This window comes from Elgaria multicarinata, chromosome 1, assembly GCF_023053635.1.
Source record: "Elgaria multicarinata webbii isolate HBS135686 ecotype San Diego chromosome 1, rElgMul1.1.pri, whole genome shotgun sequence".
Lineage (NCBI taxonomy): Eukaryota > Metazoa > Chordata > Lepidosauria > Squamata > Anguidae > Elgaria > Elgaria multicarinata.
This window is the reverse complement of record NC_086171.1, coordinates 186,143,520-186,170,687: the sequence shown is the minus strand read 5'-3', so window position 1 is coordinate 186,170,687 and position 27,168 is coordinate 186,143,520. Positions and strand designations below refer to the sequence as shown.

The window sequence follows — 27,168 nt, the reverse complement described above, 5'->3', positions numbered from 1 at the left end:
TCCAGAAGCAGAGTAAAGGTGCATGTTAAAAGCCTCATGAAGAAAAGCTCTAGTTCTCTGGGATTTTTTCTTGCTTCTCATTCTCTCTTGTCTAAAATTACTCTTTTTATTTCTCCCCAACTCCATCTAATCAGGAGGGAAATTTCTTGTTAATTTCTGCGAACTATGGCCGTTTCTACACCTGCCTTTTTTCCAGGGATTGTCCTGGGATCATCTCTGTGCATGCAAATGACACACAGGGGATCCCAGGAGCAGGCAGGGATGATCCCTCCATTTTCCTGGGATAACCCTTAGGTGTAGAAAGGGCATATGTTTCTGTTTCCTGAGTTGAAACCTCACCCTCCCCTCTTCCTCTGACCCTCTCTGATTTTATAATCTCTGAGCAAAATATCCTGGCCTATACATTCCAACAAAATATTTGACCACTAACTTCTTGACTGAAACTGACTAGCACATACACATAAAGATTTAACCCCATAATATCCTGACACCAAACATTACGTTCTTTCAAATTACTTCCTGGATTTTGGAGTTCTGAATTATATGGTCTTGTTTTCAAAGTAGATATAATAGGAACATTCCTTGTTTCTGTATTTTGTACAGAGCACTGTGCATGCACTGTTTTCAAAATTAATTTGTCACTATAAACAGTTAATTTGTCTCTTTGTATTTGACTGATGTGAACGTGAACACTGAAAAACCCTGCAAAAAAGCAGTCTTAAACTAGAATCCTAAACACATTTACTAAAGAGTAAGTCACATTGAGCTCAATCAGGCCTAATTCTGAGCAAATATGCCTAGGGCTGGGTTAATACTGTCATTCTACATACCGTTGGAGCAAATGTCCTTTTGTGTAATATTTCATGTATGCCAAGGATAAAACACTGCACAAAAATAATATTAAAACAGCCATACCTACTATCATATCAAGATCACCATGTTTTATTTCTGGACATTGATAGCATCAAGGACAGGGAAAGATGCAAAAGAAATGAAGGACCCAAAAGTAGGGGGCACATCATGAGAAATCAAGGGAGAGGCTTGAGAAATCAGTAACCCATCTCAATTCATGCAAGCAAAATTGGGGCTGGGCAACAAAGCCTGCCTAAAGCCTGCTGCCCACCCTGATTCTATTTTTTTTTTAAAAAAAAAAATCCATCCCGAGGCCGCTTCACTGGTTCCCCAGGCAAAAAGCTTATTTTGAGGCTTGTATACAGTTTCAGACTGAACTACAACTGCCATCATTCTCAGCATAAAATGCCAGCATCAGTTCTACTTTAACCCCCATAATCCCAACCAGCATCGTCTTCTGTTTTCAAGAGGCATGGGGGAAGATGTAGAGGCCCAGGCAGGCCTCTCCTATCTTAGGAAGTATCTATAGTACTATAGTATCTATAGTACAGAACAAGAAGGAGTGTAAAGATCAAAGTAAGGGAACCAATTAAGTATTTGGGGTATATATAACTAAGGATGTAAGAGATTTGGGAGAGAAAATTTTTGAGGGGCTAAAACAAGAAATTAAGAAAGAGATAGAGGATTTTAGGAGGTTAAAATTATCATGGTTTGGTAGAATAGCGATTATTAAAATGAAAATTTTACCAAAGTTCAATTTCCTATTTAGGATGTTACCAATTAAAATGTCGGAAATAGAATTGAAGTATTGGCAAACTGTAATTAATAATTATTGCAATGGAGATAAAAAAGCAAGGGTCATCAAAAAGATATGGTATGAACCTCAAAAGATTGGAGGTTTAGGGCTCCCAAATATAAAATGGTATTATATTGCAAATCAATTAATATATTTGATAGAGGGGATGAGAAGATCAGAAGATTCAGATTGGTTAGAATGGGAGACGCAAGAAAGGAAGTATAAATTGGAGAATATTTTTTTTTAATAATTTTGGGAAAAAAGATGGAGGAAATTGAGAATATTTTAACTAAGAATATTATAGAAATTTGGGCCAAATATAAGGGAAAATTAATGCCAAAGATCTCCCCCCTAACTCCAGTAGTAATGGTGCAGAATTTCCCTGAGAACTTAAAGAGAAAGAATTAAGGGAAAGAGAAGTAAATAAATTAAAAGATTGGATGGAAAAGATGAATAATAAAGAGAAAATAAAGGAGATAGTAAGGGAGAGAGAAAAATCCTGGATGGAGGCGATACAACTAGAACAATGGACCAAAAAAATGGAAAAAGGAGAATTTAAAGTGTAGGGAAAGTATGGAGATTGAAAAGTTAATCATGCAAAGGGAAGAGGGAGGTGGAAAAATAGTTAATAAGGGTATAATGAGTGCTTTATATAAGATTTTGCTGGGAATGGAAGAGCAACATAAGCATTACAAAATGATATGGGATCAAGATATGGAAAAATAGTTGAGTAGTTATGAGTGGGAAAAGATATGGAACCAACATTTATTAAAGACTATGTCAGTAAGAATAAAGGAAAATTATTATAAATTGATATGGAGGTGATATTTAACACCAGTAAGACTACACCAAATGGATAAAAAGTATTCTGTATATTGTTGGAGAGGTTGTCAGGGAAAAGGCACTTACTTCCATATGTGGTGGACTTGTGAAGTTATTCAGAGGTTTTGGCAAATGGTTTTCAAAGAGATAAATGATATAATGGGATGGAAGGTTAAGTTAGGGCCAAGGACAGCACTGTTATCAATACATGAAGGGGTTAAATGTACACAAAATAGTGAAGAATTAATAAACAATTTATTAACTGCAGCTAGATTAATAATTGCCAGGAATTGGAAGGAACAAAGGGATTATCAAATAGAAGAGTGGTACAAAGAAGTCTGGGATATAGCTATTAATGACAAACTTATGTGTAGTATTAAAGTTAAGAGAGAATTATTGAAACGAAATGACTTTGATGAGGTTTGGAGTCCATTTGTTAAATTTGTACTGGAAAAAGGAAAAGGGAGTAAACCGGTGCAGGATACATTACAATTTTGGAAAGGAGAATAAGGGTCCCGGGGAGTGGGTTGCATGAAATAGTTCTATATTACTTTATCCAGTTTTCAAATTTTATTATTGTGGAATATTAAGTTGATGTAACGTGATTATTGTATGTATAATAAAATTCAAATAAAAACTATTAAAAAAAAAAAAGGATGTATCTTACTGGAGCCATGAATAAAGCCACCTCCAGAGCTGTTCTACCCCTAAGGTAAGCTTTCCCTTTGGGAACCAGTATGGGCTAGTGTGTTTGTGTGTGGGGAGTAATTAGACACCAGCAGGTAGTCTTTTGAACATCAACCCTCCCCCAATGTTCGCTTGGGATGACCAAGGCGGTCTAATTCATTTTGGGGTCAAGCAGCCTGCTGCTTGCCCTTCCCTAACTGAAAGCTGTGGCAAACAATACCTATTCCAATTCTAGAATTACTTTTAGATATTCTCCTAAATCCTATTCAGGGATTTTCTATTCAGATTGGCCAGTGAGGAAGTCCCAGGGGCTGTTTTCACACACACCCTTCTCTCCACGGGCTGCTTCCCCTCGGTAGGTGCTGAAATAATAATTATGATGATGATAATAAACACATTAAGTGTTTTTGCCCATAGCACTATGGTGTGCCCAAAGTGTCAAAATTAGTTTGTTTGCATGCTAAATTTGTTTCTTTATGTATGGCTTTGCTGCTATGGAGTGCTAGAAGGGTCAAATTAAGGTTACAAACTTGCTAATTTTGATACTTTTAGTGCTCCATAGCCACTATAGATACCTTTTTTTTTTTCCACACACACAAAAATTGCCCATCTGATTTGGGGCTGGCAGGAGCCACATGTGGCCTGCAAGCCCTGGCTTGCCCACCCCTGAGGTAGGCTAAACAGACAAGGATGGGGGGAGTCCAAGGAGGGGGAACATACTAGCCCTGTCCCTTCCTCACGCTTCCATCTTCACGTTTCCATCCCTCTCTATATGTGGAGGGTGACGTTCTGAAAAGTAGAGCCTCCTGTATCCATAGAGACTGCCCGTGACTATCCGGAACCCTAAACATCAGCATTCCAAATCACACGGAGAGCCTCCATGGATGGAGGAGGGTCTCTTTTTCAGAAGACAGGGATGCAAATGTGCTAGGATGGGGTGGGGCTAATATGCTGTGCCTCGCATGTTTAGCCTACCCAAATAAGGGATGCCTGACTGGGGGTTTGGTCAAACCAGCAGGGCAAAGCAAACGCTTGAAGCAATAAAGTATTGCACCCACACATCTCTAACTTACCGTGTATTGTTTTAATATGCATGCCAAATGTCTGTTGTTCTGATTAGCGTGCTTGTTTTTTTATGTGATGGGGAGATTCATTTTCTGTAGAACAGTGTGTTTCTTCCATATAAGTAGGATAATGGCAGGGTGCGTCTGTTTTGAGGCCAAATCCTCCTTTCTGTATTTTGAACATTTATTGTTTGTCTTCAGAGTGCTTTACTTAAGCATCTTAGTGTGCAACCCATATTTCAGAACTCCATATTCCTAAGTATACTTTGCATTATTCTTAATAGAGGGTTTTATATTTATCGATTTCTAAAGTTATCACAATTTAAAGAGCTAAGCAGACTATGCAACGCCAGAGCTGAGGCAATTTTTCCATGTCAAACCTTGCACGTTCAATGAGGGAGAAACTTTTGTCAAACAGCTAAGTAAATTGCACTGAAATCTGAAACGTTTCTCTACTCTCTGTCTCAGTTATAAACACTAACTGCAGCTGAGACTTAGCTGTGCAAAAGCCCAATGCCTGTTTCCCCCCTCCCTTAAGTTTTCAGAAAAATGAGAATTCTCTGATATGGCCTATAGTGCTCAGGGAATTGTTGAAATAGTCTCTGAGCTGTTCTGACTAACTTGACTGAACTAAAGTTTTGCTTAAAGTTTAAACAAAAGTCCTTTTATGTACTCTTTGTAAACTTGGGTGACCATATGCAAAGGAGAACAGGGCTCCTGTATCTTTAACAGCTGTATTGAAAAGGGAATTTCAGCAGGTGTCATTTGTATGCATGCAGCACCTGGAGGGGATCCGCACGTCACTCCCAGAGCGCTTCTATGCGACCCCAGTGCACCCCGAAAACGATAGTCTGACTTCCCTGTAAAAGAAACGAGGAAGAGCAGTCCATGCCGCCGCCGCCGCCGAGAAGAGCTCTCCACCGGCGAGGCGAGGAGAGCTCGGCAAAAGAAGGTGGGGTAGAGAGCTTCTTCCGCTCTTCACCCCGCCTTCTTTTGCCGAGCTCTCCTCGGCAGCGGCAGCGGCGGCAGCAGCATGGACGGCTCTTCCTCGTTTCTTTTACAGGGAAGTCAGACTATCATTTTCGGGGTGCACTGGGGTCGCATAGAAGCGCTCTGGGAGCGACGTGCGGATCCCCCCCTTGTGAAATTCCCTCTTCATCACCACAGTTAAAGCAGCAGGAGCCCTGTCTTCTTTTGTATTGGGTCACTCTAGTATAGCTGCTGCAGCTTTAACTGTGGTGATGAAGAGGGAATTTCACCAGGAGCTGCATGCATACAAATGACACCTGTTGAAATTCCTGTTTCTATACAACTGACAGTGTCATGTTTCTCAAAAACCTTCTGCCTTCAGGGGAGACAATGAGGAGGCCTGCTAAGTAATCCACAAAGCTTTATTTAAGCAATAAACATCTCTTCCCATCTGAAGAGAGTTTAATCTCTTGGAACCTTCCCCCTAGGCAAAACTATGCAAACTAAGCGAGACAATTGTTCTTTCAAGGAGAATGGAAAGCCTTTCCCCAAAATGCGTTAACTTCAGAGAGGCTAGTTCTGAGGTGGCTTCTGATGTAATGAGAGCCAGGCTGACTTTCTCTCACCTTCCTTTCGCTCCACCTGTTTTAGCCTGCGGCACACCCTAGGTTCAGCTAGCCTGTCAGTGCTCTCTCCTTCAGAAGAATGTTGGCTTCCCACTGCCTGTGTATGATTTGTCCTTGACGAGATAAGCTCTGGAGAGAGTTCACCACCAGCTGGAGAAGAAACTGTGAGAGTTATCTCCCCACTGGTACAGGCTGGCCTGTGTCTGGCGCCGACTCCTCTACTTCAGAGTCTGATTCTGATTGATTACCTGGAATGAATAAATAAATAAATAAATGCCTTCTTCCAAAACAGGGGGAGCAGGGCTAAACATGACGTTCAGGAGCCCTGTCCTCCTTTTCATATGATCACCCTATGTAAACCCCTCCATAAAAGCCTATATCAGTTTAAGCAGTCCTGGGCTGAGGGTGGTGGTGGACTACAGCAGGGGTTTTTAGGGGTGGGCAAACTCGCCTGTGCTCGCCATCGGTGGGCGCCCGCCCTGTTGTTGGGCCACACAAGCATCTTCTGAGGCTCTGCTGGTTGCGGCGAGTGCTTGGCAGCCACCCGCCCATGTGCTGAAATCACACACTTCCCCTTCCTAGGTCAAAGGCAGCTGCCATTGACACAACATGGGGAAGTGTGCAATTTTGGAAGGCTCTGTAAATTGCACTCTTCCCACACTCATCAACAGCGGCCGTAGGGGCCCCATTGACACAAGGATAAAGGCATGAATGCTCCAATGGCTGCCATTGATGCAGGAAGAGAAAGTGCGTGATTCAGCATGTGGGCAGGCAGCTACTGAGCGCTCGCCAGGGCCTTGCAAGTACTCTGGCTGGGGTCTGCGCTCGTGCCAGGAGTGCCCAACTAGGTCCAGGAGGGGCAGATGTGGGGGAGTCCGCCAGATTCTCATACCCAGCTGGGCAGTCACAGAATCCCTATCTGGGGCTGCACATTTTCATAGGTTATTGAAAACCTGACGTTGAGGGCTTTTGCATACTTCCTTCTTGTATTCAGGAGTTGGAGAAAACCAACAAACAAGCAAACAGGGACAATGGAAAGCAGGGTTACTTTTCAAAAGCAACATAAACAAAAGAAACTTTTAAAAGCCTCTTTAAAAAGCCTCTCAGGTCCAGCTGTACGGATGTTAGTTCTTTATGGAAACGTGAAGGGAAGTAAAAACAACAGTTTGCTTAAGCAAAATTTCCATTAAACATTTTGACATCCATCTGTAACAGATTTGGCTGAGGGAGACACGGTTGTGTTGGTTTACAGCCATTGGCTGCATTCAGATGTCACTTTAAGCCATGATGGGTTAATAAGCTATTCAAGGTAGCTTATTTTGAAAGAATCCCCCACACAATAAAGCAAATAGGCTACTGTGCATAATCTGAGTCTTCCCACCACCCCCTGTCCTGCTGCAGTCCTCCTGCCCCATTGACAACATTGCAGCAGCCTGATTTAACCTTCCATAATATCCCAATGTGAGGGGAGAGGTTAATTCAACTCTTTTGACGTCACAGTAAGGGGGTGATTGGACTGGGAGTATGTAAGATTGGGACCGATCTTTATACACAGCCTCCCCTAATCAGAAGGCACCTGATGCACCATCAAAACCCTGAACAATTACACACCAAGGAGCGAAAACTCTGTTTGCACCGAAAAGGGGGTGGCGCAGATAAACCCTTGAAAGTTTGCAGGATGGGGACCAAACTTCATGCACAGGAGGCCCATTGAAAACCATGCATGGAAAAGCACCGTTTTAGCCAAAGGGGGTGGTGGCATCGTTTGTGCCCTCCCATGTTCAGCTGAACACCTATATAGGACAGGTGTGAACTGTATTCCACCTTTCTGTTTGAATCTGGTTATGTGATCATAATTTAACAAGCGGTATGGATGACATAACATTTCCATGTGTATCCATATGCATAATAACGTAATGCAGCCCCAGAGGTTTTGGGGTGTGGATTCCAATCTCCCCATCTGAGAGGGTTGCATCTATAATAATACTTGTCCTTGGAGCTTTCCTTGCCATTCTGAAACAAAGCACCAAGCATGTACCCAAAGAAGAGATCCCAGCCAACACAAATCTGCTGAATGTTAAATGACATGAATACCATTTTTATGGCCCTGTTTTGCAAATCAAATGAACTGCAGGTGGTTCAGGATAGGAAAGGCACATCTAAACCCACAAACATTGCCTCCCTCATGGAAGAAGTCATTGCTGTACACAGTCATTATCTGTCATCTGCCAGCAAGGAGTAACATTGAACTGGAAAGATGGAGACCAAGGGAAGTAGCTATTATGCCTGATCTGTGCTGCAAGGCAGGTCTTATTTATGGAGATGATGGGGATATGAGAACACAGAAACTTGAAATGCCTGCTGATACTGCTCTTCAGGCAATTTTGATACAGCAAGGTGAGGTAGGGAGTTTTATGTTACACTATAATCATATCACGTCCATCTTGAACCCTGTACACATGTTCATTTGAAATTAAAGTGTGTGTGTGTCTGGCGAGTTGCGGTGGGGGGACACCAGGATCACATCCACTGGGGTGGGAGCTGGATTAAAAGCTCCATCACACCAGGGGTTAACACGCTCCCTACCTCACTTCTCCACCGGTGTTTTCCTTCCTCAAGTTACTTCCTCTTTCAAAAGAGGAAGTACCCAACGAGCACGAGGCCCATTGAGTCCACTGTTCTAATGGTGCTGCTTCCCCTGCACACAGCAGGAGAGAGCAGCAATTCCATGTTTAAAAAACCATCAGACTTAATAAGGGGCTTTTTTGTTGCGCAAGGAAGGCCAGAAGGGGCGGAAGGCGCGCAGGAGGCAGACGACGTCACGTGAGGGACCTGAGCAAACTCTGTGAGTGTCCAGTAACGAGCGTGCAATAAAACACTCATCGGATGGAGCTTTAAGTCTATTGGCCATGTCTGACTGATTCCTTTTTCATTCAGGGGGACTGAATGAAATAGGCAGAGAGATGTATTTATTGCTAACAGTTTGCCAGTGGAACGGAAACAGCTGGGAGAATGGATTTGCTCTCCCCCTAGGGAGTGTTAGGAGACCTTCCAGAGCAGATTTGGAGGGTGTGTAGCACATTGCACAGGGAAATGGAGCAAGAAGAAGCCCTATTCTACACGTGGTTATCAATTACTGTGATTTTGGTTCGTGCCCAGTGTCTATGTGTGCACAGCTGAATCCATGTAGGTTCTTGAATGTGTGATCTGTACCTTTCATTTGTCAGGTGTTTTTAAATTTTAAATACCAAAGTTGCTAGAGAACTTAGATATAAGTGCCTCGGGGCCTTGCGGGGTAAGTGACATCAGCAGGTCAGGTTGTAGCTTATCCTTACACAACTCATAAGTGTAAGGAATGTATAAGTTTTATATCTTCTTTCTTTTCTTTTCTTTTTTTAAAAAATCTCACCTGATCCTGATTTCCCTCCGTCATTAATCTGTACTATTAATTTATGACATTACGTTCAATTTGTACAATTGTCAAGCTGCTTCTTTGAAAGGATGCCGCATCCCACTTAAAAACCTCGGCTACCTGAAAATCCCCAAGTCGATTGATTAAAGATAGCAAAAGAGGTAGAAAATTGTGTGCATGCAATTGCTCTGAAACCTTGTTACAAGTCTCAGAAATGGAAATGTGAATTGCATTGCTGAGCATCGAAGCAAAATAGTTGTTGCATTTATAACTAGATTTCTGATATAATCCAGGTTTTGAAATGTGCGAAGCTCTTTATGATTACCTGCAGAACAACCTCCTTTAGCTTGAAAGCTTCTTGTCTGATTCTTGATAAAGTCTAATTCTATTCTTGAGAGGAATCAAGGTTTCCTGGATTAGAAGAGTATTTGGACAGGGGAAGGAGGTGTCCTTGGAGTGTATGTACATTGATGGTGCTATATAAATAAATAAATAATAATAATAATAATAATGTGTGTGTGTGTGTGTGTGTGCGTTCCACTCAGAAATATACTTTTAAAAAACAAAACAAATTTGGAGCACTGTTTCTGCCAAATAGTTCTGTGTTCTAACTCCAAACAGGCCTATTTTATTTTTTCTTGTGTTCTTAGCAATGCCATCATGCAATTCCTTTCACTATTTTTAAGAAGGCTGCACAACTAATTAAACAGTCATATCTTAAAAGCCAAACCCCTCCTCTGAAGATGAAGAGTTTGTAAAATCTGTGGAGGTTGGTTTGAAAAGGACTTCAAGTTCCATACAGTTAGCCCTGCGGGCTGCTTAACTTTCACAGCCAAACTAATTTGTCCAATTTGAGGGATTATAACATTGGAGTATTTCTTACAACCAGGGAGCCAAGATTCATTTAGTAAAACATTTTTATTGTAATTGTCATTTGTACAGTATGCAAAAAGCCTGTTTAACAGTGGATAGAATATGCTCATTACAACTAAGAGATGTTTTTGAAGCAATTTGTACTTGACTCTTTGGTAATCAGGACTAGTATTAAATGCAAAGTATGAGAAATTAGTTTTATCCTGTTTTTGACCAGAATATACTCAATTTGCACTTCCTGGACCCAAACCCATACTCAGCCACAGCCTGTGGTTGAAGTCCATACATTTCTGAATTTATGACATGATTTGCAGACCCCTAAAAATGTGTTCAGCAACATATGTATGTTGAAAAATGCACACAACCATGTTATAATCAATGGGGAAAATACGTAGATTTCAAAATGTGCACAATTGATGCATGATAAACATGCATGAAAATGTACGTGGACTTTTGTGCAAACAGAAGAAAACCTCAAAGCTCTCAATCTGATACAGACATGAGTTAGAATGAGTTTGAGGTAGAATTCAGAGGACCTCAGCAACCTCAGGATTTGCTAATTTGCACGTTCCTAGTATTAATATCACAGAATAAAGCATAATGCGCCAGACGTTTACATGCCCACTCCATCCCAGCTTCCAGCTTTGCTCTTTCCTCCCATCTCTTTAGCCCACTGTTTCTCCCCCTCCTAGCTTCCAGCCTTGTCCTTCCTCTACCCCTTTGCCTTGCTATTTCTTCCTCCCTTCAGCCTCTAGCCTCACTGTTCCTCCCTCTTGTTTCACTCACTTTTGACTGGCCAGCCCACCATGGCAGCCATTGTGTGGCTAGCCACTTCGTTCATGGGAACCATTTTGTTGTGGTGTCCCAGCAGTTTCTAAAATCCCCAAATGTGTCCACTGGTCCCAAAAGGTTGGGGAGTCCTGGGTTACACATACTATTCAATGACAAAGAAGCGATGGATGACCCCCATTTCTGAAAACATAAAGCAGCTGTAACTGAAATCTGTTTCTTTCTTACTTGTTTTCTAGCAAATGGACACCGCTTCACATAGGTTGGAATAGCACTTAGTTTAATACAATGAAGTCTTCAAGCAAACTTATACAGCTGTCAGAGCTGGACACATGGGGTGCATCCGGTATGAGTGATGTCATGCTGTATGGCACCCCCAGGCACAAGCCCCTTGCCATAGTGCACCCTTATAGCTCCTTGAGAGAGGAGTCAGTCCACAACAGGGGGAGGGGCAGGCATTTAATTTTGTCTCTCAGACCACTAATCTCCCCTGGCTGCAGTTAGCCTGCTTCTTAGTGGCTGAAGATGTTACTGTGAGCTTCAACCACATGGACACATTTCAATTAATTAAAATTAATTAATACATTTAAAAAATAAAATAACCATGAGATGCTCCCTTATTTATTTATTTATTTATTTATTTATTTTATTTATTTATTTATTTATTAAAATATTTGTATCCTGCCCTATTATCACTGGGATCTCCGGGTGGCGTACAGATAAAATCAGAACAATATTTATTTATTTATTTATTTTATTTATTTATTACATTTTTATACCGCCCAATAGCCGAAGCTCTCTGGGCGGTTCACAAAAATTAAAACCACAGTAAAACACCCAACAGTTTAAAACACAATTACGAAATACAGTATAAAAAGCGCAACCAGGATAAAACCACACAGCAAAGTTGATTATAAGATTAAAATACAGAGTTAAAACAGTAAAATTTAAATTTAAGTTAAAATTAAGTGTTGAAATACTGAGTGAATAAAAAGGTCTTCAGCTGGCGACAAAAGCAGTACAGTGTAGGCGCCAAGCGGACCTCTCTGGGGAGCTCGTTCCACAACTGGGGTGCCACAGCGGAGAAAGCCTTGAATATAAACATTCAAGGTGCTGGTTTTAACCTATAAAGCCTTACACAGCTTGGGAACACAGCCTGATGGAACGCCTCTCCCAACATGAACCTACTTGTACACTGCACTCAACATTTAAGGTCCTCATCCTAGTGCCTACTCCGAGAGAAGCTTGGAGGATGGCAATGAGGGAGAGGGCCTCTTCAGTGGTGGCCCCCAATTATGGAATGATATCCCCGATGAGTCTTGCCTGGCGCCAACATTGTTCTCTTTTTGGCGACAGTTCAAGACTTTTCCCTTCTTCCAGGCATTTTACAGCATTTAATAACATATGCTAAGTTTGTTTGCTTTTTAATGAACTCCAGAACTGTTGTTGTTTAAATGGATACTGTTGTTTTATACTGTTGTGTTTATATTTTTGATGGTTTTAAATTTTGTATACTTTTTAATGTTCACTGGTTTTAACTTTTGTAAACTGCCCAGATTGCTTCGGCTATAGGGCAGTATATAAATTTAATAAATAAAAAAATATTTTAAACAGCTAAAAATGTATTAAATCCTTAACAAATTAAAATGGTAAAAAAAAAATTAAAGGAAATAAAACAATTAAAATCAATTAAAACTATGTGTAACCATGGGGAATTTAGCTCTCAAACACTTTGATAAAGAGCCATGTTTGAACTTGGCGCCGAAATGAAGCCAGTGTCAGAGCCAGCCAGGTCTTCAAGGGGAAGGTATTCCATAACCGGGGTGCCACAACAGAGAAAACTTTCTCCTTTGTCCCACCATAATGTATGTCTCACGTTGGTTGGATGCAGAGGAGGGGTCCTCCAACAGATCTCAAATCTTGGGCAGGCACATATAGGGAAAGGCGCTCCCTCAAGTACCGAGGTCCCAAGCTATTTAGGGCTTTGAATGTCATTGCCAACATCTTGAATTCCAACTGGAAACATATTGGCAGCCAATGCAATACTTTTAAGACTAGTGTTATATAGTCTTAGTATGCATGCCAAGTTTCAGGTGTCTAAGTTCCATGGTCTTGGTACTAACTATCACATTGATAAACAGACAGGCAAACACATCCACTTTTTATTATAGGTATATAATTTATTGTTATGAATGCTGCATAATATTACTTGGAGAGATCTTTTAGGAAAGCAATTTGATGGGAGACAGTCATGGGATAGGAGTCTCTGGTGTCTTGGCAGGTGGTCAACTGGCCTCTAATAGCCTCTGGTAGACTTAGGCCACAGCGAGACCTAAGGTTTATCCTGGGATCATCCAGGGTTCGCCCCAGCCTGAGCACTGGATCCCCTGTGTGTCACCTAGATGAACAGGTTTGACCCCTGGACAATCCAGGGATAAACCTTAACTCTAGCTATGGCCTGAGTTAGCTGACTTATCCAAGCATGAAGTGGTCAGGGTAGGCTTTATGTGTGGTCAGGGAATGATGCTGTATAAAGCATATAAATGGAATTCCTGTTTTAAAACTGGTTTGGGCCAGGAAGAAGTTACTGAAACTGTAATTGGGCATACGTTCTGAGGTCATTTTATTTTATTTATTTTATTGTCTGCATTTAAGTTCAAAAGCCCTCCGAAGGTGGCTTACATATTGAAATCTCATACAATAAAATCCTGTAACAATGACAATATGGACTTAAGCATATTTGAAGGATGAATCAGCAGTTTTAGACCTATCCATACATTCTCCAATGAACTCCGATGGTCACTTCATACCTTACACCCCTTTGTGGTTCCATGCATACAGGTCCCATGTTGAAGCCGTGGAAACTGCCTCCACATGGCGACACTCCCCTTATGAGTATTATATTTTATATAATCTCCTTATGAGTATTATATTTTATATAAAAATGTAATAAATAAATAAATAAATAAATAAATAAATAAATATTTGTAAGTCTCTTAGTGCATGTGCTGGGAGATCACATGAACAATGCTTTTACTAGCAACCACCAAAAGATATGACACCTGCATGGAGATATTTAATGTAATTGGGCCATCACCGGTGTGGGTGTGTATGAATGCAGATGAATGAATGATGTGCAGAAGGCTTGCAAACATGGCTCCTTTGTGACACACCACCATGAAAAAGTGCCTTTTGGCAGCCTTACGTGGGGCTGAACTGTGTATCCATTTTTAAACCAGCCCTGACATGGCAGCTTGGTTCCTGTTCTGGCCTTGAAGCCCACAGTAATGACATATTGTGTCTGCATGCATGACAATGGCATTATGAGTTGCAGTGTTCCCCATTGACTACAGTAAGACAGTTTTGTAGGTGGAAAGAATACATTCACTATGTTTGACTTCAGTAGAATTACTAGGAAGGATTTTCTGCTCCAGAAAATGCTTACATGCATGGACAAATGGTTCATCTCTACTAAACAATGCTAGAATCTTATCCATAAATTTAATATATTGCCTGAATGAATGGGTTTTGAGCTGATGCACATTAAGGTGCATTTGCAAAGATTGCTCTACAGACATGACATTAAATGAGGTTGGGATTGGTCCAGAAGACACAATCCTAATGCCCCCCTTTTCCCACGTACCCATATACAATGTCTGCATATGACTACAGATGTCTATGCTCCTGCACCTCTATATAAACTTCACTTTTCTCTTGTTATTTCTGTCAATTTAAAAAATCACTGCTCCTTTTTGTTTTTGTTCTGTCTTTTAGGGAAGCGTATGCCATGCACTCATAAAAAAAGGCAGTGATTGATTTCAGCATGTGGGTTAGATATTTGGATTCTCTTTCTTGCTTTAGCTGCCATCCCATTGTTTCCTACAGTAATATTGGTAAGATGTCACTTGAAATGTTTTAGGCCCGTCTTTCTGCCACAACAAGCTTCTGAAAGCAGCGAGAATGATGGGTACTAGCTGTTCCCTGGCCTTCCATCGATCTCTCCTGTCTAACAACACAAAGGAAGAGCTCCGTATAGACAGCTGAGAGTAGCATATATGAATACCCTGATGAGAAGTGAAGTGACTTGCAGTAACACCTGTTCTCTTTGTCAAATGGGTGACTAGTGTTCAGTGCCAAACCTGAGTTTTAAGAGTGGCAGAGGGAACAAGGAACTCTGCATCTGGATGCTACATAGGGTTTTCTTAAATGTGAAGGACTTCTATGGATCTTAGGCTACACCTCATTCAGCAAAAAACCCCCTTGTTTTGGGTTTATAGGACTCCACAAAGTCTTTTTAACGGCAGCCAAAAGATTGATATTATTACGTTGGAAGGATAAATGTTCACCTCCCATAATGCAATAGACTGAGGACGTAACAACGCTGTCAACATTTGAATGGGTGGTATATAGGCGTCAATCGCAAATGGATAAATATGTGGATATTTGGTCTGCTTTTCTTATGCATAATCTCCTCCACACTTGATGTAATATTGTAGCTGGCTTGCTACAAGGCTTGTTTGGAAAGTGTCTTCTTGCTTTTTAATGATGTGGAAGGAGAAAGAAGGCCTGTGCATGGAGTACATTTTGCCATGCTTTTGCGCATTGGGCAGACTACTGCTTCAGTGGCGGCAACAGCATTGTGCCTGCTGTGCTTTCCAGAGGGGACAGAGGGGGGAAATCAGCATAATTGGGTGACATCAGTGGGTAACCTTTCATGGGCTACAAGAAAGGCTTTGGCAGTGGGCACACGTAGCCTGTGGACCATGTGTTGACCATCCATGTGCTACAGGCATGTTGGGTTGGAAGTTTTGCTATGGCAGTTGCCTGGACAATATTCTCTTTATTCTGTTCCTCTATGGCTCAAGGTCTTTTAATATATCATGAGAGAAAGAAATAATTTCAACCATGATACTGCTGGTTCTTTTGAAAGCCTAGGCAGTGTTGCTGCCTTCATCCTATTCATCTCACACACATGCTGGGTTTCTCGATATAAGAATCCTTGAGAACTTGCATTGAGATGATCAGAGATAGGTCTAAGAGGAGCACCAGAATTAGGTGTACATGGTTCAGGGCATTATTATTTTGCAACTGGCCTTGAGTGAAAAATCAGAAGCAAAGTAAACACTTGGAAGCCCCAGCACACAGTTCCTCCGGGTGGCATTGTAGAAAGAGTGTGTTTGTATTACATGTCAGATCAGCTACATGCCTTGAAGGGTCAGGATCCCTAAGATACCAGAAGCTGCAGCTGAGGATGAGCTGTGGGAAACAATGGTTGTAAGAAAAAGATGCTATATAATTTTGACCCTCAGCTTCTGATTGGTTAGAGATTCCTTCAATTTCCAGCCCCTAGTAAACCTTTTTGTAATTTGTCCAGGGTTTTAGCATGAGCAGCTGGAAAACTCTGGCTCAGTGTTGCGTAACCCTGTCCTGTGATCCTAGTGTGGTTCTGTGTTGTTTTCCTTCTCCTTTGCCCATAGCTTTGCCTCTTATGCTATCTGGTTGGATTCTTTGGATATTCCATCTTGCATCCATTTGATTTCGGATTCTGTTTGAATAAGTGCAGGCTCATCCTGTTGAACCTTGCTGTTCCTTCTCTTCCAGTGTTTATCAGCTGGTTGTGAAAGAAGAAAGACCACAGAAATCACGAAGGGCTGCAGACATCATTGAATGCTTCTCTGTTCCAGTAAGCTACAAAAATGCTTCAAGTCTCGACTCTCCCCATTACTTTGCAGCTGAGTTGAAACCAGTCAATCTTCCTGTTACTCAGCCCTTCACAGTGGGAGACAACAAAACATACAATGGCTATTGGAACGCTCCACTTTCACCCCTGAAAAGCTACAGCATTTATTTTCAGGCTCTCAGTAAAGCAAATGGGGTAAGTGTGTTGAGAACAAAGTTTTGCTTAGCCGTCCTCATTGCTTTGATATATCTCTGGTCTGGTTGGGAGAACTTCAGTTTCAGCCAACGTTTTGATAAGAATAAATGCTTCTGGGTTCTAAACTCCCCGGTCACCATTGTTCAAGGATTTTGTTCTTTATTTGAAGGTAGGTACTTCAAATTAAAATCAGCAAAGGGTCTTATGGCACCTTAAAGACTAATGAATTTATTGTAGCATAAGCTTTCCGACACGAAGAGTCGGAAGCGACTGAACGAATAAACAATAAAGCTTTAGGTATCCACAGAAGTTTATGCCAGTATACATTTGTTAAACTTTAAGGGAACAAAAAGGGAGGAAAACTCTGGTGCTCAAAAAAAAAAAAAAAAAAAAGAAGAAGAAGAAGAAGAAGAAGAAGAAGAAGAAGAGAATTTTATTGCGCTCTTCTTTTTCGAGCACCAGAGTTTGCCTCCTTTCTTGTTTCCAGTTTCCAGTGCCTTTTCCCTCTTCATCCCTGCCTTAAACTTTAAGGGGCCAAAAAGCTCTTTGTTGTTTTTGCTGTAACAGACTGAAACAGCGACCCCTATGTAAATCACATCAAATTAAGACAATTGTATGTAGCATAAGTTGCTGTTAGTGTGAGGTTGACAGACAGAATTTAAGTGCCTATAACTGTTAATTGGAACAGTTACATGGACTTACATGTTAGTCATATAGTTATACAAATAAAACATATGTGATTTAAGTGGCTCATGTCCTTTCTCTTGTAGACGTGCATCTTGTGGAAGAGAGTTTTAAGGGGTGGAAGAAAATAGCTGGAATGTTTTGAGTAGGGATGCTTGAGGAATTTGTTCTTTGTAAATTCTGATACTACTGACCAAATCGACACCTCCCTGACTAATGTGCTAAAATATAACATGGTTATATTTTAGATTTCGTATGGCTCTGCATTTTGCAATTCAGTTCTTAGATCAAAAAAAGTATCACAGTACGTTGCACATTTCAAGATAAAATACATTTAGAAATGCATGATTTTGGAGTACATATGTTTAGAAATTGCATTGCGTGAGGAAATGAGTTCAAAAATATGTATATAGAGATAGATTTAAAAGCACATTTCCATGCAGGGCTTTAAAAAACGCACAGAGATAAATACAGAACCAGACAGGGACATATGAATGTATTTATTTATTTATTTATTTATTTATTACATTTTTATACCGCCCAATAGCCGAAGCTCTACACATACAAAACCAACACACTTATGAAATAGACTCATCTGGCCTGGCCATTCCTAGCCAGGGTTGCTTATCTTGTCAATTGCAGTGGTGCTATGTCAAGACAAGAGAGAATGAGAGATATTTTAACAAGATTTAAAAATGAAATGTTAACATTTGGACTGCATTAAAAAAAAACTTTAAAAACCCCCAGCAAGTAACCCACACCCACTCCAAAAATAGTTTGGCTGTTTTCCCCCAAACCAAAAACCTTAACCGCAGTCCCATCCATGTTTTGTGGTTTCATCATTGAGTCATGACATGGAGCCCATGTTCCTTTCCATTCTTCTAGTGCTGCGGGGTCATGTTGTTGGCCAGAGATAAGGTTGTTGGCCATGTGGCACATGGACCATACGTGCGCACACACACCACCCCAGTGATCCTACTATACATTGCTCTTTCCTCACTGCTAGCAGTGGTAGGATAAGAGCTGTCTGTATGAGGCTGTCTGGGGGACAGAGTGGAATGTACTGTCAGCAGGGAATTCAGTAGGATGGGGAGAAGACTTCAACTGAAGAAGATTCAGGTCATCCTTGGGTGGCTACAGTAAAGGCCTCGGGGGACACAGGTTATGCATCCCTGTTGTAGACCACTGGAACATCCTTTATTTTTCATCTGAAGTCCATAATGCATAGAACTGTCAATGTGTATAGAACTGTTGAAGTCTATGGTAGATGTCATGGGAACAACAGAGTAATTCAACTCAAAGTTTCCTCACTCCATTCTCTCCTTCTCCCTCTGCACAGTATTTTAGCCAAATCTTAATTAAAACCACTATATTCTAAGAGATTCAAGCTCTAAATAGCACTTCCAGAATGTGTGCCATGTCCTCTCTTTATTCCATAGCATGCATGAACATACACTTTTTAAAGACCATGTTCAGTTTGGGAGGTACAAACCAGGTAAATGTGATTTAATTTTTTTTGAACTGAAACAAATTTCTCATACATCCTTAGTGTGTGGGCAGTGGCGGATCTGCTAAATTAATTGGGAGGATTTGAATGTTTTGGTGAATAAATTTAAGGAAATGAGGGCCTGACCTATGCCTGACTACAAAGAATAGTGAACTACATTGCCACCTCAAGGGGGATAAAAACAGATGGGAAGACGGATGGCCGAACTCTGCCCTGCCCGTGCTGCTTGCCAGACCCCTAACAGCTGCCTGTCCCCATTCGCCATGTGTGGCGATCTGCTGGGTGGTCCACAGGCACCTGGCGAGAGGCATTCCACTGCTCCACCAAGCTGCCATTTTGTGGGAAATGGCAGGTCGCTCTTTTGCACAAATGGGCCTGTTATGTAAAAGGATGAGCTGCCATTTCCTGAAAATGGCAGCTTGGTGGTGCAGTGGGGATCGCTGTGCTTGCCCGACTCTGTGTGCGCCGAGTCAGGCACGCATGGGGATCCATAGAATGGCATCTAGGGGGCAGAGCCAGGGAGAAATCGATGAGCCTTGAGCCCATGACATTCCTAGATGGGAATTACTAGACAGAAAATGAACTCATATGCAACAGTTGTGCATATTCCAGACAGGTGTGGAGGAAGAAACATATTTCTAAAAGTGGTCATGAGTTGAATTCTGCTAGTTCATGGGCTATAAGTTGTTAGGCATGATATCAGTTTGATATCATATTCTGCTAATTTGGCATTTCTTCACTGCCTCTAAGTTGATATCAGTTTCTTGCATGATCTCCATAAGATCAGCAAGAACTAATTGTGTTTCTCCCTCTCCCACAGGTAAAAAGCTTGGCTTATGCTTTTGTTTTGTTTTGTTGTTTTTCCTTTACACTAAACTCTGACACATTTCAGTTAAGCATCTGGCTTTTGACAAGCCCACAGAGCAAAATTCACACCATTCAGGAACAGGTGCTTTGTTCAACAAAGCCAAAGAATATTCTGTTTCACACATGTTCCATTTAGGCTACCTTCTGTGAGAAGCACCAGATAGTCCAACTCCCCGATGACAGCCCACAGACTGGAACTCAAATGAATGTCTATCTTATCCTGATTCAAAAACACACACAAGTATCGCATTGTGCAACAGAAAGTGAAGAGGCCCATGATCTAACTCAGCTGTAATTTACCACATTTGTTATATTACTGGCTATTAATTATGCTCTTTTTTCAATGCAACAATCACAGCTAATGGTAGCAGAGACTGTAAGACCATGGAATAGAGCTTACTCTGCTACAAAGTGAAGCACTAACAATGCAGATCCAACACTATTGTTATGTCTTTCCAAGCCAGTAGCTTTCTCACCATGTTCAATTAATTCATTTTTCAGAGCAAGTTTTAGGATAAAACATAAATTGGCATGTAAAAATACTCCCCTACACACAGAGAGAGAGAGAGAGAGAGAGGGAGAGAGGGAGGGAGGGAGGTTGGTTGGTTGGTTTGGAAATAATAGGCTTTCAAAGCAGATCCCTCATTGTTATCCGAACCATAATCTGTAGGGTGGGACAAGTAAGCACACCTCTATTGGCCACATAACAGGACTTAATTGGCTCTAATTGAGACCTGATATACAACTCAGCTCAGCAGTCCACAGAGTTCAATTACCTGCACACCTCTTGGGAAACGCTGTGTTTGCACACTCGCTTGATTTCCCAGCGTACACATCAAGGATCAGAGTTAGCTAAATTACAATTCTCAACAGGGTCAAATTTGGAATTGGAGGAGTTCAGAAATTGCCCGGATTGCCTTGAGTTCACCATCAGTGTGTCTTCCCTGCCAGTCCCTTCTTAAAGCTCCATCACACCGGGGGTTAACACGCTCCCAACCTTTGCTTCTCTGCCAGTGTTTTCGTTCCTCAGTTACTTCCTCTTTTCAAAAGAGGAAACTTAACCGGGGGAGTGGGGGGTTGTCGCTCAAGGAAGGCCAGAAGGGGTGGAAGGCATGCGGGAGGCAGAAAACGTCATGTGAGTGACCTGTGCAAACTCCGTGAGTGCCCATTAATGAGCATGCAATAAAATGCTTGTCGGATGGAGCTTTTAAGCAAACTTTCCTTTGTAAAGGCATTATGAGGAAATAAGAGGTAGGAAGGGCTCACTGGCAGCAGGAGGCACCATTCTCACGGCCTGGATCTGGATATCAGATGTGTGTACTTACTTATTTTGTGTGTGCTTGATCAGAACTATCACATGAGTAAATTGAAGTCCCCCAAGACTTTTATTGATGTGTTAATAAGCAAATAATAATAATAATAATAATAATAATAATAATAATAATAATAATAATAAAACAAAATTATTTGTTACCCGCCTCTCCCTCTGGATCGAGGCGGGGTACAACACGAATGCAAACATCATATAACTAATTAAAATATTTAAAACTGATACATTATTAAAAGCAGCACACTATTAAAAGGCAAATTTAAAATTCAACTGGGTAGGTCTGCCGGAAGAGATCAGTCTTTATGGCTTTCTTAAATTTGGAAAGACTGTTAAGTTGACGAATCTCTCCCGGCAAGCCATTCCACAAATGGGGAGCGGCAGAAGAAAAGGTCTTCTGGGTAATAGTTGTCAGTCTTGTTTTTGTCGGCTGGAGTAAATTCTTCCCAGAGGACCTGAGTGTGCGGGGCGGATTGTATGGGAGAAGGCGATCCCGCAAGTAGCCTGGACCTAAACCATGTAGGGCTTTAAAGGTGATAACCAACACTTTATACTTCACCCGGAAACTAATTGGCAGCCAGTGAAGAGATTTTAAAACTGGTGTAATGTGGTCACCCCTAGGTGTACCGGTGACCAGCCTGGCTGCATACTTTGAACTAGTTGAAGTTTCCAGACTAGGCACAAAGGTAGCCCTATTTAGATCACATTGCAGAAGTCAAGCCTTGAAGTTACCAGTGCATGCACTACCATCTTTAGGTCTTCCAACTCTAGGAAGGGGCACAGCTGGTGTATCAGCTGAAGCTGATAGTAGGCACTCCTGGCCGTCGCATCTATCTGGGCTGTCATTTGGAGCAACGGATGCAGAAGCACCCCCAAGCTGCAGACACAGTCTTTCAGGGGGAGTGTAACCCCATCCAATGGCTACAAGTGACATGAAGTAATAGCACACAGTCAAGTAATGGTGATGTGTACATAACAGTCATAACTGGAAAGTGCAGCTTATTACCAACTGACAAGGTAACTTTTCAGAACCACAAAGGCATGTTATGATGTGCAACGTAGTCATGTACCATATAGTATAAGCCATGTCAATAAATTATGCTGAGAGAGAAAGAGAGAGATTCTGAACACTAGTGTTAATGCACATTCACTATAGATAGGATGAAGAAGACAGTAGGTTTCTGCAGATCCAGGATCAGCACAGGAATTAAGAATGATCTAAATATGGGTCAGGGGTATTGGGATCTCAAACCAGGGCCTGCTGTTAGTTTAGCCTGGCACCTTACTTGGACAGTCACTTCTAGAGGCCATGGAAATACATCATAGGGAATGTTTGATCATGTCTCATTCTCCATCCTAGGTGGCAACAAAAGGCCTGTTGATCCTTCCAACTGAAAATGTGATTTCCCCACAAGGACTCACTCTGTGTGCATCAAACGTGTCTCCAGTCTGTTCTCTATTCTTGCCTTGCCTTTACTTCCTATCTACTTCTGGCTGTATTCCTAGCTTGCATCTAATTCCTACCTAGATCCCTCCAAGTTCAATGAAAAGTGTGAACAACTGATGTTTGCATCTGGGGAGGAAATTGCATGTAAACATGAAAAAAATATGTGTGAAAAGAAAAACAACAGCAATGCCTCCAATCTGATATGGACATGAGCTGGAATGAGGTGGAATTCAGCTGGAGGTTGAGTTTTGCTGCTTCACACATCCTTAAGCACCATAGTTTTCAGAACAGTTGCTATCTGAACAGGCATTCATCAGTTCCCATGGTACATATCCCACAGAGCAATTTAAGTAGTTATGGGTGCACTATATTTTCAGATGTTAAATAATACTATTTGAGTCACAGTTATGTGGTCATAAGATATTCCTGTGTAATAGATGTGTAGCCTAGAGGGAAGATATCTAGATCCTGTGCAACATACGGTATCAGTAACAATTGCAAATTTATTAGGATAAGAATTAAAGTAAGAGTTCTTGTGCTTGATTGCAAAGAACTCAAGGAAAACACTGGTTATTAAACTGTTTATCAATAGTGAAACAAGCACATCTGATGTCCTTCCATATTCTGTCATTTGCAGGAGACCAAAATCAACTGTGTCCGGCTGGCCACAAAAGGTATGTTGAAGATCTGTTTCTCCTAGTTCTGAGCATAATGCTGACATGGAAACAAATTCCCTTGTGATACAAAATACAGCCACGAGGTGATCATTAAGATACTATAGGACATGTTGTAGTTCTGCTGCAATAGAATAATATAGCTACTCTTCTCAAAACAGCTTTTTTTCTGGGTTGGGGGTGCAGTCATTTAAACTATTTGTGATTAATTCAGAAAGGAGAAGGCAGAAAAAGAAAGTTAGGGCACAATTCTATGCAAGTTTAGACTGGAAAGAAGTCCTAGGCTGGCTGGGGAAAGCTGGGAGTTGTAGGATTTTTTTCTGTCTAAACATGCAGAAGAACGTTCCCTTAATGAATACATGTGGTGTGGAGATCTATATGTCTTGGCTTAAGGCAGATAGATCGTTATCATTCTTATTATTATTTCCAATCCCCCAATATTTCCCTTGCTTTCTTTAGCTTCCTTCATTTTTTTCTTATTACCCTCATAAGAACATAATGCCTTAGGTGATGCTCTTGGTCTTCATAATGGCATGGTAGTCTAAGGCCTTAGCTAGACCTAAGGTTTATCCCAGGGTTGTCCCGGGGTCGTCCCTGCCTGCTCCTCGGATATCCTGTGTGTCATTTACATGAACAGGGATGACCCAGGATGATCCTGGGATAAACCTTAGGTCTAGCTAAGGCCTGAGTGGGATAATTGTATTGGCAAGCAGAGTTCCAAGATAACATGTGCCATTGATTTCCACTGGGACTGATCTCCCCCATTTCTTACATATCTGCCATGTCTTGATATGGGTCTTCTACCAGTTTTGCTGGTTTTCTTCCAGTGACCTTGACAAGAAAGGCTTCAGATTAACACTAATATGAGATGAGAAATCAAACAACTGGCCACATACCAGTATCTAGCTTGATCCAAATGGAATGGCAGTGCATTGTTAAAATAATACATTTGTCACCCCTCAGTCTAAATGACAAGGTTGTGACCACTGTGGAAAGGCATTATAGGTGGCCTAGTATGTTTTTTTATTATTATAGTAGTTCTTATGAGCCTCCTGAGAATGGAAGAGAATCACCCTGGAGGTGGCTTTGCCAGCAAAGGTGTCAATAAAGCAATTTATTTGTAACAAAAAGTAAAAGAGGAGAATTCCTGTCAGCCAGTTCTGCATCTTCAAGTAAACATACCCTTGAACACAGTTGCAGAACTGGTGGGGGGAGCAATCATATAAAGACTGCTTCACAGGCGGTTTTGTATTCTCAATTTTCCCCCAAACTTTGCAATGATATCATACGGAATAACATAATTATAATAGTTCAGTTTATCCAGTTTCATTGGCAGCTGTGGCCTTCACAGCTCTTTTGCATGTTATGGCTTGTATCCCTCCTGCTGCCTCCTTTGCTGTGTTTGTATATGTGAAATTTGAGCCTATTATTTGTGTACTTTAATGCCTTATAAAATTAATCAAGGATCAGCTCAGCATGAGAATATCTCTGGAAACCTTTGTAATATGCAATGAATAATTAAGGGAAAAGATGGCAGTCAGGTGATGGACAAGTAGCTATATAAAAACTAAAAATACTCTTAATTGCCCTCTCGACCGAATTCCAGAATCAAGAAAGACTGCTGCCAGTGGTGTTATAGAAAAACCTTCATTCGTCTCTTATTTTGGTAGGAATAGCCATTGTATTTTGAGCAAGAAAGGGGCTTCTTCAACCAAGGATTATGCTGTTTTTCTAGAGGATCCCTTTCTCATACAATATGTCCTTCTCACTGACAAGGACTTCCCCATAAGTTCAACTCATTTTATCACATGACATGTCAATTTACCACTTTTTTGTGCTACCTCCCAACAACAAGAACTAATATACAAAACACCAACTGAAAAATATTGTTTTGCATAGGATGCAGTAGTAGGTCTGTGTAGGGACCTCCCCCCAATCCACCTCGGGCTGCTTCAGGCCCATCCGACCTGCTTTGGATTTGAAGCAAGATCTGAATGTCCAAGGCGGGTTAGATGGTGTGGGCTCCTGAGCATGTGGCCTACTGTACTCCCCAATTGCCCCCTCCCTGCTCAGCCCCTCCCCACACATCCCTCCCTGCCCATTCCCCACTCCCTGCTCACTTTCTTCAATCCAGCAAGCCCCTGCCCCTGCCTGCAGTACTTACTTGACTCATTCGGCAGCTGCCCATCCTCGATGAGAGCCGCCATTTTTAAGGAAGATGATGGCTCTGTCATTTCCTAGATCTAATATTCAAATGGCCCTTTATGGCCACCACAGTTTGAACATTAGGGGTCGGTTGGTCAAATTGTCACATTTATTCTTGCGTGGATTAAAACCAACATGTTTCTCTGAGTTTATTGTTATCATGATCTTCCATTTAAGTTAAATATACTTAAATGCCATTGAAGGCATGTGCTGAAGTCTCTTTATGCATTTTATTCCTACTGGTATTAACAATGATAGGTCTCTTTTTCACAATTTGAACACCTTACAGTCTGTGTTTACTCCTGATCCTACCCAGTGCATGGTAAACTGATTTTGTACACCCTATATCATTAACCTGTAGTCTTCCTCTGGTATGCCATCACTAAAGGTCTAATATGAATTCATGGTAACTTGTGATCACATTATGCTTATGTTGTGAGGTACACATTACTATGAGTGACTAAGAGTGAACACAGGCTGCTTCCCCCCCCCTTCCTGGCCACCATTAATGGATTGATTCATGACCACAAGCTTTCATGTATACTTACATTATTTTGGACTACTTCATTTTTCTTTGCTTTCTTCAGCTGAGAGGGAATGGTAAAAGATAATTTAGATATATGGACCTGATAAGATTTGTACTGAACCTTTTCCCAAAATGCCATCAGCATCCACCCTTTCAGATCATTTTGGGGGTTTTAAGCATTTACAGAAAACTTTAAATGTTCTTTTAAAAGAAAGCTCTGCTGATGAATCACTTGTTTCATTTGCAGCAAGGTGTGAAAGACTGTTATGCACCCATCAAAAGACCGATGTACCATACATCTTTTAAAAATGTTTTATTCATTTGAGATATTCACAACTTTTTAAAGTAGATACATGCAAGCATTTGAGCTGTGAGATAAAATATTAAGCAAATTAGTATATATATATATATATATATATATATATATATATATACGTATAATATGATTGCCATTAACTTGAACGTCATTGTGATAGTCTCTGACAACCTACATAAGGAAAGAGCTTCCTAAATATTGGTAGAGTATGACTAATGTAGTTTTGGCTGAAAAATCCTAGTACAATAGCTTTCAAATGGGAGGTGAACATGAACAGTTGTTATAGGATGTGCATGCTACTGCTAAATTCTAGATCCAGCCCAAACAGTTATTTCTTGACTTAGACCCAGACTACACATTATTTTGAAGACATAGCTAGTGGTGATGCCTTTCTTTCTTGTTTTCTCTAAAGTAAGTGCAGGGGACTTAATCTGGATTGGGACCCTAGTGCGGGGTATACGGCGGGGGTGGGGTTTGTCTCTTTATCCTCCATTGTGGTTCTGATCCAGATCCCCCTTACCTGTACTTTTCATTGCCAAAATGTGATATATTAAAACAAATGGGTCACTTCTTATCAATTAAAATTATACATGTGAACCCCCAGTCCAGATTGGGATCACAACAATGGCAAAGTGTTAAAGACACGCCCCTCCCAGCACACAAACATTTTCTGCATATTGGGCAATATCCAACTGTGTCATTCCATTAGTGCAAATGACATTGTGCTAGCGGAAACTAGGCTCCGAACTATTTGCAAGAGGAGAAGCCATCTAAAGTTATGTTTCATGCAAGCATCCTTGTGCAAGCCGTGGTGCAATTGATTGTGCAAGCAGCTGCACACTCTGTTTGT

General features: G+C 41.1%; 1 protein-coding gene across 1 annotated transcript in view; it reads left to right on the top strand.

The window, feature by feature from the left end:
* Positions 1-27,168, top strand: part of PTPRT (protein tyrosine phosphatase receptor type T) — a 733,605-nt gene that overhangs the window by 563,522 nt on the left and 142,915 nt on the right. Inside the window, exons 12-13 of the mRNA XM_063145462.1 lie at positions 16,492-16,765; positions 23,235-23,271. Of these exons, the coding sequence (XP_063001532.1) occupies positions 16,492-16,765; positions 23,235-23,271 (311 nt within the window). The remainder of the gene's footprint in view (positions 1-16,491; positions 16,766-23,234; positions 23,272-27,168) is intronic.